General features: G+C 47.5%; 1 protein-coding gene across 4 annotated transcripts in view; it reads left to right on the plus strand.

Annotated features, from left to right (window-relative positions):
• Nucleotides 1–2,223: 2,223 nt before the first annotated feature.
• The window catches only part of SLX9 (SLX9 ribosome biogenesis factor), a 54,171-nt gene continuing 38,253 nt past the window's right edge, over nucleotides 2,224–18,141 (plus strand). For 2 of the 4 annotated variants that reach the window (XM_083841091.1, XM_083841092.1), the window contains exons 1-2: nucleotides 2,224–2,387; nucleotides 4,348–4,456. In XM_083841091.1, the coding sequence (XP_083697217.1) occupies nucleotides 2,268–2,387; nucleotides 4,348–4,456 (229 nt within the window). In that variant the 5' untranslated portion in view covers nucleotides 2,224–2,267. Of the gene's footprint in view, nucleotides 2,388–2,865; nucleotides 2,924–3,067; nucleotides 3,145–4,347; nucleotides 4,457–5,463; nucleotides 5,530–18,141 lie in introns of those variants that run through there. The other 2 variants (XM_083841093.1, XM_083841094.1) reach the window with 2 other exon arrangements.

An 18,141-nucleotide genomic window follows, 5' to 3' on the forward strand; every position in this document is an offset into this window, starting at 1 on the left:
CCAGCAGTGTGCCCTGGCAGCCAGGAGGGCCGACTGTATCCTGGGGTGCATCAAGCACGGCATTGCTAGTCGGTCGAGGGAAGGGATTGTCCCGCTCTACTCTGCGCTGGTGCGGCCTCACCTCGAGTACTGTGTGCAGTTCTGGGCACCACAGCACAAAAAGGACATTAAACTGTTGGAGAGTGTACAGAGGAGGGCTATGAAGATGGTGAAGGGCCTAGAGGGGAAGATGTATGAGGAGCGGCTGAGGTCACTTGGTCTGTTCTGCCTGGAAAAGAGGAGGCTGAGGGGGGACCTCATCTTGGTCTACAGCTTCCTCACGAGGGGGAGCCGTGGGGCAGGCGCCGATCTGTTCTCTTTAGTGACCAGTGATAGGACCTGAGGGAATGGTGTCAAGCTGCAATAGGGGAGGTTCAGGATGGATATCAGGATGAGGTTCTTCACTGAGAGGGTTGTCGCACACTGGAACAGGCTCCCCAGGGAAGTAGTCATGGCACGCAGCCTGTTGGAGTTTAAGAAGCGTTTGGGCTGTGCTCTTAGTCATATGGTCTGAATTTTTGGGTAGACCTTTGTGGAGCCAGGAGTTGGACTCGATGATCCTTGTGGGTCCCTTCCAACTCGGGATATTCTATGGATCTATTCTGTGATCTTATGCTGATGGGGAAAAGAGACACAAGCAGGATTGGGCCAGGGCTGGAGAAGGCAGCTCTATCACTGCAGTTTTCATCTGCTTGAAGTTTTAATCTCTCACACTTCCTGATTTGGGCACAACGTCCACTTTTTAAAGGTTGTCTTTTTATTTCTACATTTTATTTTTCCTTGCTGCTGCTGTTTAATCCTGCTGCAGGTAGGCATCCCTTAGAGGCCTGTATGTTTGATCACAGTCTGTCACCACAGGGTCACTGAATGCTCTCCAGACTGACTGTTTCAAGGTTTTAACCATTTCTTGTTATTTTCTTTCACCAACTGCCTTTATTTTTACTAGTTCTATTTGGAACTAGCATGGATAACTGGTTCTCCTCCTTCCTTGCAGGATGCCTCTTGAGCAGTTGCGGCCAGCCTGTCCTGGGGGCTCGACCAAGAGTTGGCTGGCAGGTGGTCTCTGGTCAGCACTTGCCACAAGTTGCTGGTTCTGGTGATCAGAGGTGTCAGTGCTGTTGCTGTTCTCCGGAATAGTGCTCCCCAGCCTATGGCAGGGCAACTGAACTCTTCCTGTTGTTACTCTCTGCTCCTGATGAACGTTAATTCTTCCCTGGCATGTTTATGTGGGGGAATCCTTGGCTGTGAGCATGTGTCTACGCTGGACTTGCCATTACCCCAAGCAGCATCACCTTGCTGGGAACTTCCTCCCGCTCTGCCCACATCCTTTGTCCCCATGAGGAGGTCGCCAGCTCCTCCCTGCTGCATCCCACTGGCTTGGTGCATCACTTGCTACCCACACAGACCTCATGTACCTGCCACCACAGACTGATCAGACCCCGTGGCATGGCATCAATCCTTGCCTGCCACTGTGGTGGGAGACAGACGCCTTGATGCTGGTCTTGGCTTTCCCTGGCTCACAGTCTCCTCCTCATTCTCCTGCAGAGCAAAACCTTGTAGACATTGCTTTGGAAAGTGTAGGTGATAAGTAGCAACTGCTGTTGTACTCCAAGCTGCCTCTCAGCAAGTCCTTGCTCCTCTGTCTGCCTGCCAGGGCTGAGCAAGGATCTCGCAGAAGGAGACAGGAACCTCTCCTTTGCCAGTGGGAGAGGTTTCTCGCTGAGAAACCCATCACTGATGAGCACAGTATTTGTCATGGTGTTTTCTGCGATTTCAAAAAAGCAGATTAAAAAAAAAAGGGGGGGGGTGGAACAAACAGACAAAACCTGATGGCCTGCAGAAGCAGAGCATGCGCCCACCCATCCTGGGATGCCAGACATGGGGGGGCCACCACAGGGCCTGGGGATTTTTGGGGCAGCAGAAGGCATTCAGGTAACGCCTGTGACCACACGCCTGCCTATGTGTCGGGGTGTGCTGCCGTGCGGTGCCCCCGGGGCAGCCAGAGGCGCTGGCCCCGCTCTGAGGCAATAAGCCCATCGTGCCTTCCGCTGCTCCGGCACGGCGGAGAGGACGGAGCCGCCTGTGCCGAGAGGCCTCAGCCCTTCCCCTGCGGTACAGGGCTGGGCTCCGCGTTTAACCTCGGCGCGGCGGGCGGCGGCCCCGGGGGACCGCTGTCGGCGCGGCACGGCGCGGCCACCGCCCCCTTCCGGCCCGCGCCGCGCTCGGCCATGGTGGGGAAAGCCCGGCGAGAGCGGCTGCACCGCACCGCGCCCCGCCTGGCACAGCCGGCGGGCCCCGGCCCCGGCCCCGGCCCCGGCCCCGGCGGCTGGAGCGCGCCCGGCGGGAAGGTAGCGGGGGCGCGGAGCGGGGCGGAGGGGAGCGGAGCGGAGCGGAACGGGGGCGGGGGTGGCGGCGGCACGCCATGCGGCGCCCTGTGCGCATGCGCGGCTGCGGCCAGCCCAATAAACCATGGAGAGGGGGGCGTATCGCCCCCTGAGGGGGGTGGCCGTGCTGGTCTCCAGGCACGGCCTGTGGAAGGAACCTGAGTAAAGAGAGAGTTTGCTGCTGGTGGTCACGGGCCTGGCTTTTGAAAGCTTCTCCAGACAGGTGTAGCTTAAGTGCTTCTTCTGTCGTGGAGGTGATTCCTCTTGTCCGAGCTGTGAACGCAAAGGGTTGACGTCTGGTATCTGTTGGTGGTGCTGCTTCGTCTCTCTGCAGATCTCTGAAGTTTGTGGGGAGCTGTGAAATCTCATTTAGTGGCTGTTGCCATGCTGCCTTCGGAGGCTGTCCCCGCGGCGGTGTGATGTCTTGCTGGGGTTGGCGTATCTCCCCTGCTTCTGTATGCAAGGGGCAGGCTCTGGGAGGCACTATTCTGCAGCTCCAGGTGTGGCGTAGCAGAGATGTCAAAGGAAGCGGTCCTTGATGTGGTGAACTGCTGCAATACAGGCCTAGTGCCCACTGGCAGGGTGTCAGAACAGCTGAAGTCTGAGTAAAATTTCCTAAATGTGGGCCTCCATTTCATTCTTAGAAAACCTGTGTGATGCTCTTGAAGCTGCTGTAGCACTGTCCTTTGCTGGGTGCCTGCCCGTGTCGTCACTAGCATGGGTGAGCTGATGTGGGTAGTGGCTTACCAAAACAGGCAGGGAGATGAGACGAGAGGCGCTGGCATGTGTGCCATGAGGGTCCCAGCATGCTGCTCTGGTGGTTGTTACAGCCACTCCAAAATATTCTTAGTTGGCATGCAGTGTCTGTGCACCTGCAGCACCAGGCTGTGTGGAAAGGAGAGGCTGCCGAGGGAGGTGGCAGTGACAAACATCTGCTAGGCTTTACGCTGCTGCTTGAGGGTGGGAGTACCTGTGTGCCTGCACTGCCTTGTAGCAGGTAACTTGGGTGCAGTGGCGGGTGTTGTTACCAGTGAGTGTCAGGACTGGAGGAGTAAGAGACCACTTGGCTCGTTTTGCAGCGTCTCTGTTGATTTCTGGTTGTGGCAGGTGGAGATGAGCTGTCATTTTATGCATAAGCATAATGCATAAGCATCATATTAAGTTTCAGCAGCTGTATTATTAATATGCTGTTCAGGTTAAAGCTGGATACCTTCCACCCTTGCAGTAAGAATGCAGGAACAGCAGTAAATGATTTTTATCCATCTACAGCTTTCCTTTGGGGAGGGAGGAACAGGTTGCACCATGTCTATATGTTTTTATACCTCCATAAAATTGTGTGCCTGTACTGAGAGATACTCCTGGTTAAAATAGTAAGTTCTTCTAAGCAAACCAGAGAGGCTAATGCAAAGCTTAGGACTTATGGAATTACTTTATGCTTAAAGGAACTTGATACTGAAGATCTGGTAAGTTGCTAATAGTCACTGAACCTGCTTAATGTCCACAGACATAGGCAACAACTGGGCAAATCCTTTTTGTATCATTCTCTATTTACATATGTGTTATAAATCTGGCTTTTCCTAGGGGTGCAGTTCATAATTCTCCTAGGAGTAACACCTGCATTCAAATAAGTGAGGTGAGATAGGGTTGAGGTAGAAATCTGTTAGGAAGCCAATGAGAGCCAGGTTCCAAAACATGAAAATGGGAGTGCTTGACTTTGTGAGACTTCCTCCTGGGTGGCAGAGCCCTGGGGTACCAGGCCAGCAAGGTGACTCAGCTACCCGTATATGCTCAGGAGAGGCACCCGCACATTAGTGCTGGAGTATATGGGATGGTACTGGGTTTAATTAATTAATTTATTTTTTTAAATGAATGTTGTTTGGTGTTGTTGGCACTGACTCCTGTTTAATATTTCCTTTTGGATAAGGACTGGGACTTCTCTTCATCTGACATCTTTTCTGGGCTGAATATTGACCCCGACACACTGGTGAAGAAACTTGACTTGGACTCCAGAAGCATCATTTCATCTAGAACAGGTGAGAAGCAGCATGTTGGTCTGCAGGTGCCCACAGGGCTTGATTAGCCAAAGAAAGAGGCTGTGCAAGTCCAGCTGTGTGGGTTGACTGGTACTGTGGTTATTTGGCCAGGATTAAGTCTGTGGTATGGGGTACCCTCCATGCTGTGCGCTTGGCTTGGACCATCTGGTGCCTGAGCAGAATAACCAGGGATGGCTCAGAAAGCCATCAGGTTTTGGTCCTGCCTTTGTACTTCTGTTTGGTGGCCATCAGGGTGGAAAACGTATATTTTTGTTCTGTATTAACATGGGGCTGAGGTGCTGTGTTTCGAATGCCATATTTAGGTTGTGAGCAAACACCCGTTTGGCTCACTTGGGACTGCATTTGCAGCATTTGGCCTGGCAGTAGCTTGATGAATATTGGCCCAGCTTCCTGTGTTCCCATAGGGACTTTTAAAAGTGGCTTCAGCTTGGGGCTGGAGGAGGCAGAAAGGCACATGCACCATCTGTCCTTAATGTTCCCTGAGTGGGGAGCTAGCTTCAGCCTAAGTGGCTGCTGCTGGGATGGACTGTGCAGCTGGAGCCCCCACATGTGGGCTGTCCTCACACAGCCAAAGGCTCTTGGCCCCCAGGGTCTGAGGGGACAGCAGAGTCCAGGCTGTCATCTGATCTCCAGGTTTCATCTACAGCCACTTTTGCCTCCCCAGCAGGTGCAATTCAGGCCCCCATATTTTGTCAGCAAATCTCAGGGGCTTTCTTTGTCCTGACCAGGCTAATCTTGCTTGTTGCTCCTCAGCAGTGCTTTAACCATGGCAACCTGAGAGCAGCCAGTTCTCTTCTCCTGTCCTGTGCTGTTGCTAGGTCCCCTGCTCAAGGATTCCTGGGCAGGAGAGTCCAGCTCAGCAGGGAGTGTCTTGAGTGAGAGAGATAACAAGGAGGAGATGACAGAGGCTTTTGTTTTCTGTTCCACTGTGAGAAAATGCTCCCTCTAGCTGCTTAGTGGCAGGCAGAGCTTTGTATATCTGAAACTTTTTCCCTCCCTAAATGAGAACTGATAGCACAGGGGATCTGACCTGGTGCCGAAATCTTCAAAAGGTATGTGACTCCCAAATACCTCATTTACAAACTAAATCAATTTTCTGTCTCCATGCAGATTAATACTGCTGCAGTGAGTTTGTGTGTGGTTACCCAAGTGATGGTGAGCTGTGGCAGCCGTAGCCTGTCAGTCACGTTTTGGTCACAGAATGAGGGAATGGGAAGATTGTGTGAAGATGCTTGCTCTGTGCACAGAAACCTTTATGAAGTGTATTGCTCTCAAAACTGTGAGGTTATTGTTCATAAGTCTCTTGGGAAAAGGACATGTGCATGTGAACATGGCCATCTTTGTAATTAAATTAGACAACATGTTGTTGAAGGCTGACAGCCTGCAATCCCAGTCTTTCATTGCCAGCTGCAGCTGCACTCGTCTGGTTTATAAATAGACCTGCGCTGCTGGTCCCTGTGCAGTGCTGATGATGCAGATGTGCAATGCCTGGCAGTGTTTAACCCTCTCCTGAGGCTGCATGCTGGCTTCCTGCAGATAGCGATGCTGACCCAATCCTTTGTGCTCCATCATGCTTTCTGAACAATCAGCTAAAAATAGTTGTTCGCCTGAACACTCAAAACTGTAATTCAGTGAGGCAAAAAGTGATTTATTTTTTTAAACCTTTCCAAGCTGCTGTGCATTTTTTTTTCTTGTATCTTATTGTCTGGAGGCATATGGAGGCTTTTTCATTATGGAAATCAATACATTTTTTTTGTGTTAATGCAGTGAACTGTGATTTGGCTGTTCATACAGTGACAGACATCCTAGTCTTGGAAAAGAGATTCTAGGCAGATGTGTTGTGTCTCCTGGGGTCTCTGGTCAACTGTGAGCCTGTTCAGCAGAAAATTCAACTTGAGCTTCTCCTGTCTTCCTCTTAGCTTGCTGCACAGGGCAGGAGGGTAGGATTCTCCCACACACTGTTATTTTAAGATTTAATAGCAAGACAAAGAAGTGTTGCTCTCCCACTCGCTTTTCAAGCTCTGAGAAGGTCAAGTTGGCAGACTGTAGGTACTCTCTTTATCTTCTGTGCTTTTCAGAGCTGAAGATCTTTTTTCCTCTGCTGAAGATGCTAATGTGGCAGTTGAGAAGTCTCGTGTATTTGTCCTTGCGTGTGTGTGTGCATACCTCTGGAAGCTTAACACTACTCAACATTGCTGGTATCTGTGTTTTGTTACAATCTGGCCTTGTACTGTGGGACACTTCAGGGACAGCCAGGAAGACTTCAATGTGGGCTTAAAGAGGCCTGCAAGGCTTGAATGCAGCAAGGGAGTGGTTACAGTTGACAGAAAACCAGCACTTTCCTTCGCCCAAGAGCAGCTGTGCTTCCACGGTACTTCAACTTTATTAAAGGTGTCTGCATAAGATGTTTCCTGGTAATGCATTCAACCTTCTTACTTCTGTCCTGCCCCTGTTCCTTTCTCCACTTGGACTTTTACATTTTGTCTCTGGGCTTGAAATGCGGGACCCAGCTGTTGTCTTGGCAGAGCCTGAGCAGAAAGGCTCTGCGTGCTGGAATGCTCTCTTGTGCTTCTGAAGGTGTAAGACGGGGAGAGGCCAGAAGGATATGTGGGGCTGAGATCTTGCTTGTTGCTGGAAAAGTAAGGAAGAAGAGATGGTGATGCTGGCTTGCAACTTGTCAGTGCACACCTTCACCTCTTTAAGAGAAGGTGGTGGCTGGCTGAATCAGCAGAAGAGACCTGGAAAGCCTGGTCTCTTCAGACAGTTTGAAGTGGGGGCGTACGGGGAAGAGCCTGCTAGGCCTGCTGCTGTGGGGCTGCTTGGGAGGCTTGGAGAGTTGTGGAGCTCCCTTTCTTGTCTGTTTGTCCTTCTCTACCTCAAATGAGCAGGTTACTATGGTGGATACCATCAGGTCCACAATCTTTGGCTGGATACTTTACTCAGGTTCCTTGACCTCTGTCTTAACCTTTCATATACAGGATGTGTTTCATGGTTCCCCTCTTTCACTCTGTCCATCCTTTGCCCATTTGACATGCTTGCGTGATTCCTTCCTCTTTCCCTTACGACATGGGCAGTTGGCTTGCACAGGAGGCAGAGATAACACTTTGAATTCACTGAATTATCTGGAGTATTTGTAAAATCAGGTGATAGTGGCAAAAAAAAATCTCTTGTGTACTGAATTTCTACACTGTACTTCCTCTTGTTTTGGGAGGATAAACTGGTGTTCTTTCTCATTGGCTGAAGGTCCTGTTTTTATGAGGATTTCTGGTGCCTCTGGTGGAGGCCAGGCTCCCTCTCAGAATGTCTGTTATTCTTGTGGCAATCATCACGTTGCTTTCCATAGACACAAGGCTGATTCAGAATGCCTGTTGTGTTTGCTGAAAGGTATTTGTTTAATTTGTTTGGAAATCAGTAGTTCACGCAGCATGAGAAGGAGGAATTGTAATAAAAAGACGTCACCAAAGTGGCATTCATTTGAGGTGACTCTTGCATCTGTGATGGTAGAAAGCCAGTGGTCTAAAGCAGAAAGTATTTTAGTAGAAGGAGCTCTAACCCATGCCATGATGTGAAGCAGACCTACTGCAACTACTTTTTCCTGCTCTGCTCCTTGTCTTCATTCATTGGCTCATCTTAACACTGGATTCCACATGCTTGTCTGTGACAAAAGCCAGCAACATTGCTGTGAACGCTGGGAGTTAAGTCCATGAGTTACTTGCTGAATGATTGCTTCCTATCAGTGTAGTTTACTTAGCCACTGACGTAATGTAAATTAAATGCTTTGCCATAATCTAATCCATGCAAGGACCTCTGTTACTGGTATGAGTGAAGAAATCTCATCTGGGTAAGCCTCTGTAGCGTGGGAATTCGATGTTTCCAACTAAGTCAGAAATAATGGCCTGTCATGTGGAGTGGGAGTTGCTTCTTAATGGCAGGATCACAGAACCATAGGATAACCCGAGTGGGAAGGGACCCAGAAGGATCTTTGAGTCCAACTCCTGGCTCCACACAGGACCACCCAAAAATCAGACAATCTGTCCGAGAGTGTTGTTCAAATATTTCTGGAACTCCGGCAGGTCAGTGCCTCGACCACTGCCCTGGGGAGCCTGTTCTAGCACCCAACCACCTTCTCAGAGAAGAACCTTTCCCTAACACCCAGCCTGACCCTCCCCTGTCCCAGCTCCATGCCGTTCCCTCGGGTCCTGTCGCTGTCCCCAGAGAGCAGAGCTCAGCGCCTGCCCCTCTGCTCCCCTCGTGAGGGAGCTGCAGGCCGCCATGAGGCCTCCCCTCAGCCTCCTCTGGGCTAAACAAACCCGGGAACCTCAGCTGCTCCTCGTATGTCTTCCCCTCTAGACCCTTCCCCATCTTTGTTGCCCTCTGTTGGGTGCTCTCTAATACTTTTATGTTGTTCTTATATTGTGCCGCCCAAAACATTTTCTTACATTTATTATTTTGAACAGTTGCTTTAGCTGTTCCTCAGCATTTACTCCTTGAAGCTGGGGCCTGTTCAACTCTGACTCTGGCAGACTACGTGCCTGGGAATGTCTTTTTTGTCTTTTTTTTTTTTTTTGAATGGATAATGAACCGGTTCTGGAATGATCTGAACAACTGGACTGGCAGCTTTCTGCTTTATATTCAGCTTCTCCAGAACAGAATTGTGACAAGATGTGTTATTGGGAATATAACAGTACAGTGGCAGCAAGTACTGTCAGCTTAGAATTGCTTGCAAAACCTTAGTTTGTCACCTTGATTTCTGAGGTTGTGGCAAGAGTAGCTTTTCCTGCAGATTGCACTAGCTTCTTGTGTGCCACTAGTGAGACCGGGAAATGTGAAATACAAATTGAAACTATTTGGTATGTCTCTTCCTGCACCAGTTAAGGATCCTTAAGGAGATCATAAGGGAGCATGGCAGGAGTTACTAAGGTGGGGGACACAGACTGACATTAGACTGAACAACTGTGCTGTTGCTGAAGCCAGGATCTGCACAACGTGATGCTCTAGGTGCACATCAGGCATGTTTACTGCCTAGTATCTCTGCCATACTCATCGTATCTTGAGAGGTTTGGTCCTCTGCTGACCAGTGCACTTCCACGGTATAGGTTCCTGCATCAGTGGATCAGAGGAGTGAGATGACTGAGCACCTGACAAAGAAGGAAGTTTCCCTTTCCCCCCGAAGAAATGTGACAATAGGAGAGAATAAAATTGGGCCAAGCAAGACTTGGATGTCTTGGAGTTGCTGAAATCTTCAGACTGGGTCATAGCCTTATTTTTCCCCTTTCATGGAGAATCTGTGAATTCCTTTTCTTAGCGAGCCTGCCTCTGCAAAGTTACTGACTATCCCCCTCTGTTTGCACCTCAACTTCTGCTCTGGCATTCCAGATTTGCTGTGTATATCAGATAACTGCTTCTTCCTACATGGGCTCTGCAGCTACTTGTCCAATTCTGTTCTCCTTTTGTAGCCTCAAGCAAGAAGTAGAAAAGCGTTGGGTTGGCTGGTTGTTTGTGGCCTTTAAATGTTGCAGTTCTTTCTCTTCTGTCCTCACCTCTGATCATGTTTCTGCATGAATCAGAGTTGTGCTGTTAGTAGGAGCAGGTCTCTTCTGTTGGTAAGGTGTTTGCTGTGTTACCCTGCAGAGCATGGTGTGAGTTTGCCCTTCCTGCTGTGTCTAACGCTAGCACTGTGTGCCTTCTTTAGGCAGATTCTTGGAGATGTGATAACGATGTCAGAAGAGGCCAGAGATGTTGGCATTATTAACACTGCAGACCTTTTGGGCTTCTTCACCTCCTGTACAGTGTGCTGCCTGCCATGTCATGTAGCCTCCTGGAAGCAGCTCTGCCTTCCTGTGTATTGTACAGTGCTGGCCTTCTGCAGCTGGGTTTCCAGGTTGTTTCTTTCCTGGCATGTTGGAGTGTTTAGGAATTGAACGACTAAAAGCATCTTAATCCTGTTCTGTTTTCATGATCGCATCCTTTGTGGACATCAGTTTTAAGCCTTTGCTGCTTTTTCTTAATGCAGGCTTTGGGTGTTTGTCACAGAAAGCTGCTGGATTTATTTATTTATGGGTGTTCCTTTGGGGACCCAGGAATTGGACTCAGCGATCCGTGTGGATCCTTTCCAATCCAGATATTCTATGATCTCGTGATTCTGCTGCTGTCAGCTTTCCTCAGCTTTTAATTCTATACCAGTAGCCGTCATGTCTGTCTTCTGTTTGTTTTGTGGGGAGCTACCTTCCTAATTTGTTCCCCACTGTAGCACTTTGCGGATGGGAAGAGGTGAAAGTAGTTTGCTCTGCAAATTGAGGATGACAGCAAGTGGCCCATGAGAAGTTCATGTAACGTCTCCAATGTGTGTGTAAAATGTGATGTGCTGTGATAGTCCAAAATGACAGGATGTTCCTGCTCCATCTGTCTTTGTTGTTAACTGCCCAGGTTTTAGTCTGTGTGTTATCTGGGGGTGTTGAGATGCTCTCCCTTACGCTGGTATCAGAGGTAGCTTGTTCACGATGCTTTTGGTTATGTTGCACTGAAATGATTTTTAATATCTTTGAAAATCTCTACTTGTCATGTGGACACTGCCCTATGGGAAACTGCTATTTGAGTAGCATTTGAGCTGGGATTTCTTGTTTTTATGGTTGGGGACTGGATATCAAGATGAAACTGGGTACCCAGTGTGTACCTGGTTCCAGTTAAAGGAACTCTCGGAGTTTGAATAAAGCTCTGCCACAGTCATTTGAAGCTGTACTGCCAGAACTTGTGCAGAACCCATACAAATAAAACGTGGCTTTGTTGTGGGTTTTGTTGTGGGCTTAAAGTGAGACCTCACCTAGAGTACTGCATTTTGACTCTGAGGCTCCCAGCACAAAAGGAATATGGACCTATTAGAACGAGTCCAGAGGGGAGCTGTGAAGACGATCAAAGGTGCGGAGCACCTCTCCTGTGAGGACAGGCAGAGGGAGCTGGGGTTGCTCAGCTTGGAGAAGAGAAGGCTCTGGGGCGACCTCACTGCGGCCTTCCAGTACCAAAAGGGGGCTGCTGGAAAGCAGGAGGGGGACTTCTTGTCACGGTGTGTAGTGATAGGACAAAGTAAAGGTAATGGCTTTAAACTAAAAAAAGGGTAGATTTACATTAGCTATCTGGAAGAAATTCTTTACTTTGAGGGTGGTGAGGCCTTGGCCCAGGCTGCCCAGAGAAGCTGTGGATGCCCCATCCCTGGCAGTGCCCAAGGCCAGGTTGGATGGGGCTTTGGGCAACCTGGTCTGGTGGGTGGTGTCTCTGCCCACGGCAGGGGGGCAGGAATCAGATGATCTTTAAGGTCCCTTCCAGTCCAAACCATACTATGATTCTATGATTGTACCTACCCTTTCAGCAGAGCAGGGGGGTTGGCTTGTGGGAGGGGATGCCGCTCACTCCCGTGGAATTGTGAAGGCTGCATTATGCAATGCTTCCCAGCAGCACAGGCAGCCCCTGCGTGGGGGGAGAAGCTGCCAGCTGTTGCCCTAGATGTGAGTGGCTGTTTCTGCTGCTGCTGTTTGTTGTGGTCTCTAGGACAGGTAGAGGAATTCTGCAGTATCCCTCACCTCCTGCCCTAAAAGACTGTGACAGATGCCTGTGGGTTTCCAGCCTGTAATAGAGAGCAGCTCCCCTTCCCTGCACAGGCTTGAGAGACGTTAGGGAAAGAAAGGCTCTGGACAGCCAGCAAATGATTTGGCAGTTCCTCATTTCTTTTTTGAATTCTTCTGTCTACTGTATCTTTAGCCAAACAGCAGACAGGAATGGTCCAAGCACAGCTCCCTTCTTCCTCCTCTCAGTCCTAGTGCTGTCTCCCCGCACAGGCATGTGCTGCATCCATCTCCTTTGCATGCCTTTCTCCTTCCCATCCATGTGTTTTGTGTAAGCTGTCTGTGCTTTTCATGAAGCCAGTATAGGTCAAGAATGTGTCCCAGGACTTCAGTTTGTGTTCTTCAATGTGCAGGTGTCAGAACAGATTGCAGTGCTCTCTTCCCTGACCATGCTGCCTCATTCCTTTCTTCTCACCTAGTGCTGGCCAGCACTCTGGAGGAGCTTTTTCCTATTGAACACATATAATTAAGATGCATATAATAAACATGTACCACGTAGAGCCGTAGACCTTGAACTGGCATGTGGGCTGGTTGGGTCTCTGCAGAGAACTGGCAGACCCTCAGGCTGTTGGCTTTCCATTCCCCCTCTTCAGCTATTCTTGTCTTTCATGCAAATGTGAATCTTGCTCAAACAGTAGGAAAAGTTGTTCCTGTGCATCCATGTTTTTTTTTGTTGTTTTTTTTTCCAGGAGGGATAAATTGAATATTGTCTTGCAAGACCAGAGTCTACAGTGGGAAAGAAATATGCAGAGGCTGGCAGCTTTTGCAGGAGCTAGAGAGAGGGTGGAGGACAGAAAAGAGTGCAGACGTGCATCTGGCAATTGACAACATTCATGTGTGTAACATAAGCTGATGTTTCCTCTGACATTTTCTGTGAAAATGCTAGAAACCTCAATAAAAAAAATTCCAAGAAAGCAAAAATTCCTCGAAAAAGGGAAGTGCTGGATGGGGATTAAGCAGGAAAAATGATACTCTGTATCTCTTCCCCCAGCCCCAAGACTAATGGCATGTTATCTAGAAATGGCTGTGAATGACATTGCCTGTATATCTATGTCTAAATATATGCATAGCTATATCTAAACCCAGTATACCCAGTATACAACTTATTAATATGTTTATAGGCTTGATGGTAGCTGAAAATAATTTCATTATAGGCCGTAGGAGTACTGGCAAGCTGCTTTTGACTGTGGATGAGAGCTGTGAGGAGGCTGCCATAGCTTGAATTAAAATGGAGAGAGTGTATGCAGAGTTGGGAACAGTCTGTGCTGATCAGGATGGCAGAACGAGGCTGTGTCCAGGATGGCTTTGTAAGGCAACATGTGGCAATTTACCATGGGTGGGTAAATTTCTCAAGGTGGCAATTTACCATACTTTCCTCCTTCATTGCTTTTTGGCTAAAATTCTTTTGGTCTTCAGCTGCATCCTTAGGAGCTGCTCTTACATTGACAGAGTTAGATGACCTTGTAAGGGAAATTTTGGTGTCTGACTAATAAACAGGCCTTTGTAGAACTGAATAGTGTTTGAGAGGAACTCTGACAGTGGTTGATGGTATGGGAGGCCTCTCTGGTGAGGTCAGATAATCTCAGTCTGCATAACCCTCAAGCAGAAGCCTGTAGGCTGCAACAAATCACCACAATGCCAGAGGGCTCTTCTGCTGCTTAGGTCTAAAGGATGAATATCAGTGGAGCCTTACTTCAAGAATCAAGTTGTCCAAATCCAAAACTGCTGTGGGGACTGCTCAAAATGGAAAACAGTGAACTGTTGTGGATGGTTACCCTAAGGGAGAATTTGGAGTGAGAATACTATTGTAAGCTGAAGACACTGGTGTCTTACACACACTGCCCCCCCCCCCCCCAAAAAAAAAAAAAAAGAAAATCCACGTTGCTTAAAATCAGTTTAGCAATTAATTGTCTGTGCAGTGTGGTGCCCGCTGTGAGAATAGCTGTGTGAAACACCAACTTAATTAGAGTCACTGCAATTAAATGAAAAGAGCTAAATGAGTGCCTGAAATCTGCACTGCTTCAAGTGCTTTGCCTTCTCTTCTGGAGACAGACTGTTTCCATGTTGTGAGTGCCTTCTGCCAGATCACAGAAATCAGTTGTGTTAATATTTATGGAAGTAATTAACTTTTTTTTCCTTCCTCTCCCTCTAGCTGTGGCTAAGTCCTTATTCTTAAGCTTAATGTTTTAAAATAGAAACCTACAATTAGCTGGTGGTCATGGTACTCAGCACTACACAAACAGTAACGTTTTCCAGAGTGCTTGGAGCTGCCACAATGTTTGCAGCCTGCTTTAAGGGAGAGGAGGCCATCAGTAGTGGGAAGAGCCTGGAAAGAATCTTGGGAGTTTGCAAGATGTGTCAGATCCTTTTAATTTCATATTCTTGTTTGATTCCTGTGGCTGTGTCTGCTGCGTGACATTCACCACCAATGATGGAGAGAAGTGTGTGTGCTCACCTGGATGTGAGAGAGTCCCAAACTAGCTGCTGGAGTCATCCTCACGGGGCAGAGCGCTGTGCTGCTGGGGAAGCAGCCTTTGCCTGCTGCTCCTTGGGCTGTGAGGAGGGCAGGGCTCAATGAACAGTGGGTTTGGGACTCCCGTGGTGAGGCTAGTGTTCTGGGGCACTTTTCTGTGCCGCTGTGATGCCATGTCCTCTGGCCTTTGTAAGACTTGAGTGCTCAAGCATGTGCTTTTAGGTCAAATGTGACAGTCCCTTGTGCCACTGAAGGGCTCTGCAGCACTGAGACCAGATGGGGCACAGCAGCCTGTGTGTGATGCAGTGTCTTGCTCTGTGTGATTGTGATTCCCAAAGCTTTAAAAGGATACTAATCCATCATGGTTTTCTCCTGCTAAATCAGTTTAATATGTTCAGACATCCTTACTTACACAAAAATAAGTCGCCCCTACTTAGGAGAATACTGGAGCTGCAGTGTACAGAAGAGCATTATAAACTAAAATCCATGTCTTTGATGTTCTAGTGTTACAGCTCTGGCATAATTGAGTTATACAATTACAAATGCTTCAAAAGAGGGGAGGCATAGTTCTGCACTGGTGGCAAAGATATCACCGAAGTCCCAGAAATGAAACTTCCTCCCATGCCCCAGGAAACACAGTTAAATACCGAGTGAATTGAGAAAAGAGAATCCCATGAGGGATGAAGAAGTGCTTGTGGAGAGCGCCAGGATGACAGCTCTGGAAGTTAGAGCCTTTCCCTTCTCACCAGAACGGATGTCAAGCTGTCAAACATATTTTTTTAAAACATGCACCCTGGAAGTTTAATATTTAATATATACTCTATTTAGAATAGTGTTAGAGATTGGTAAAAGTGGATGAGAAGAAAGGTCTCTCTTCCTGGTTGCCCCTTCTGGCTTGCCTTAACATGCTTTTGGGGTGCAAGAATAAGTCCGTTTCTTCTTTCCTGTGATAATACCACTGGAAAATGTCCACATGAGGAAGCTTATTTTACTTGGGTATTCTTTCAATGAGCAACTACACTAAGATTGCCATCTGTATTAAATCAGGTTGCTGATCTAGTGAGAGAGAAATCTCTGCCCTGCTAATGTGGGTTTTATCTGAATTATAGATTGTGTATTTAATGGTAGATCTCTCAAGAGTCTATGTCTATAATTCAGACTAAGTGGGATTTACAGTATTATTGCATGTAAGTTATCCTTATCCTTTAATGGAATAGTAACAGTTGTAGCTTGCCAGAGGGGTGGTTGGTGGTTGTTTTTTTCTTTAATTATTTTTATTATAGCGTCAGTTGATAGGGGCCCTCACTCGCAGATAACCTGTAATCCTTCAGTTACAGTGCTGATGGCCCATAGGTTGTAATCATGGGAAAACTTGATCCTCTCCTGGAGCCATCTTTCTCTCTCAGTCCACCAAAATCACAATGCATACTTAAGAAATAGTATATAATGCTGTTTTCTATGCTGAGATCCATTCTGTTCAGGGGATCATTGAGATACAGAGGTATTAAAAGAGTCTTTGTGAACAACTTGTGGACAAGATTTTCTTTACACTTAAGTAGAACTTTGTGCACCAACTTAAAGTCGGTTTGTCTAGTGAATTGTCCCAAAAGTAGCATTATTGATGCTCATATGTGGCCTAATTGGTAATGGCACATAATCTGGGTTTAGCTTTTTGGTCAAGTGGCTTATGGAAAGTAAGGCTTATTTTGTTTGTTTTTTGATAAAGGGAGTTTTTCACACTGTAAATCTTGACAGACGTTATCTTTGCTAAATGTAGGAAAGAAGAATATAGAAGGATTAAATACAGTGGGTTCTGGAATATTCTGGGTAGCTGGAAATGGTAATTTGGACAGGTTTATATTGAACTAACAGTGTTATAAATATGCTGTGAAGCTAGCCGCAGAACACATCCTGGATCCTGCAAAAGAACAGGCTGCCCAGCAGATGTTCAGGCAAAGAGTGACTGTCAGCATGAAGGTAGCTTAAAGCATTATATGTAGTACGTGATATTGACAACGAACTACAATGAAACATGTTGTTTCCGAGGGTCTGACAGGATATCTCAGTGAAAATGGGAGAAGCAAACTTGCTTCCTGGCCCACCAGTGCTTCTTGCTTGATTGTGCGTGAGAAGCATACAGGTAATCGACAGGTCTGCGTAAAGAATTTTGGTTTCTGAGGATATCGTGGACATTCATGCCTTACATAGCTGTATATGTGTGTGTTTTGCACTGGATTGTTTCTAGTGCATTTCCTAGTTACGTGGCTTATTTTTACTTAATTACACCTGTTTCCCGATCATTCCTTTCAAAATAAAGATGATTTGTAAATTCAGGACACTGGGTGTTCTTATATAACTGAGAAAGGGCTTCTTTTACATAGGTGAGACGTTGCTAGCTGCTATGAATACAGGCTGTGTCTATACACATAGGAGCTGTGTTGTAATGTGCTTTGATTTGAAATAACATGGCATGCCTGTTTACAGTGAGGTATATGAAGGCTGTTCCAGACTGCAGGAAATCTGGTGGCAGAAACCATGATTTTGGGTTTAAGTTGCTTCATTCAGTAGCACTTTTATCTTTAAGATGGTTCTTGGTGAAGTATCTGGCTATCGCTTTGGTCCTTGTCTGTTGTTCTTGACCCCAAGGCTGGGCTTACGTGTACTTCTCTGCCACCGCAGGTACATGCGATGCTTTAGTGCCTATACCTGTATTGTTTTTATTTATGGAAATAGCATACAAATTTGTAGATACTGTTTATATGGGATTATGAAAACTTCATGACTTTTTTTCCTCCAAAACGGAGGGTGTTGGCCTACTTACCTGTGTTGGATAGGTGGCAAGGTTTTGCTACCTGTAGGCTGCAGGGGGCCTCTGTGGGAAAATACCAGGGTTGCCCATGCTGGACACAGCCAGCTCCAGTGGACCCGCTGCAGGGCACAGCCTAGTGACGCCTCTTGGAAAACATATAATGAGGAAAGGGTAAAATGCTGGACAAGCAGAGGAGTAGGAAAGAAAAGTTAGAAACAGACCTGTGAACACCAAGATCAGCTAAGAAGGAGGGAAGGGGGTGCTCCATGTGCTAGAGCAGAGGTTTTCCTGCAGCCCATGGAGAGACCATGGTGGAGTAGGGGAAGTTTGGAAGGAGGGAGGAACAGCAGAGATGAAGTGTTACAGACTGATAGCAACCCCCATTTCCCACTCCCCTGTGCCACTGGATTTTGGGGGAGGAGGTAGAGGAGTCACGGATGAAGGACTGAAGTCAAACCTGCTTTTCCCCATGCTTCACCCTTTTCCCAGGAGAGGGGTGGGAGAAAGCGTTCAGGTGTTTGTCTTTGTTTCTCACCATCCAGCTGTTCTTAATTTGCAATACATTAAGTTAATTTTTCCCGATGTCTGTTTTACTCGTGGCCATAAGTGATAAGTGACCTCCCTGTCTTTATCACAACTCATGAATTCTTCCATCTTATTTTCTTCCTCTGCCCTGTTGAGGTGGGGGAGTATAAAAGCAGCTGGGTAGCCATCTGACAGCTGGCCAAGGTCAACCCACCACATTACTGTAGCTCTGTAAAAGTTG

The sequence above is a fragment of the Anser anser genome (genome assembly GCF_964211835.1).
Source record: "Anser anser genome assembly, chromosome: 6".
Taxonomy (NCBI): Eukaryota; Metazoa; Chordata; class Aves; order Anseriformes; family Anatidae; genus Anser; species Anser anser.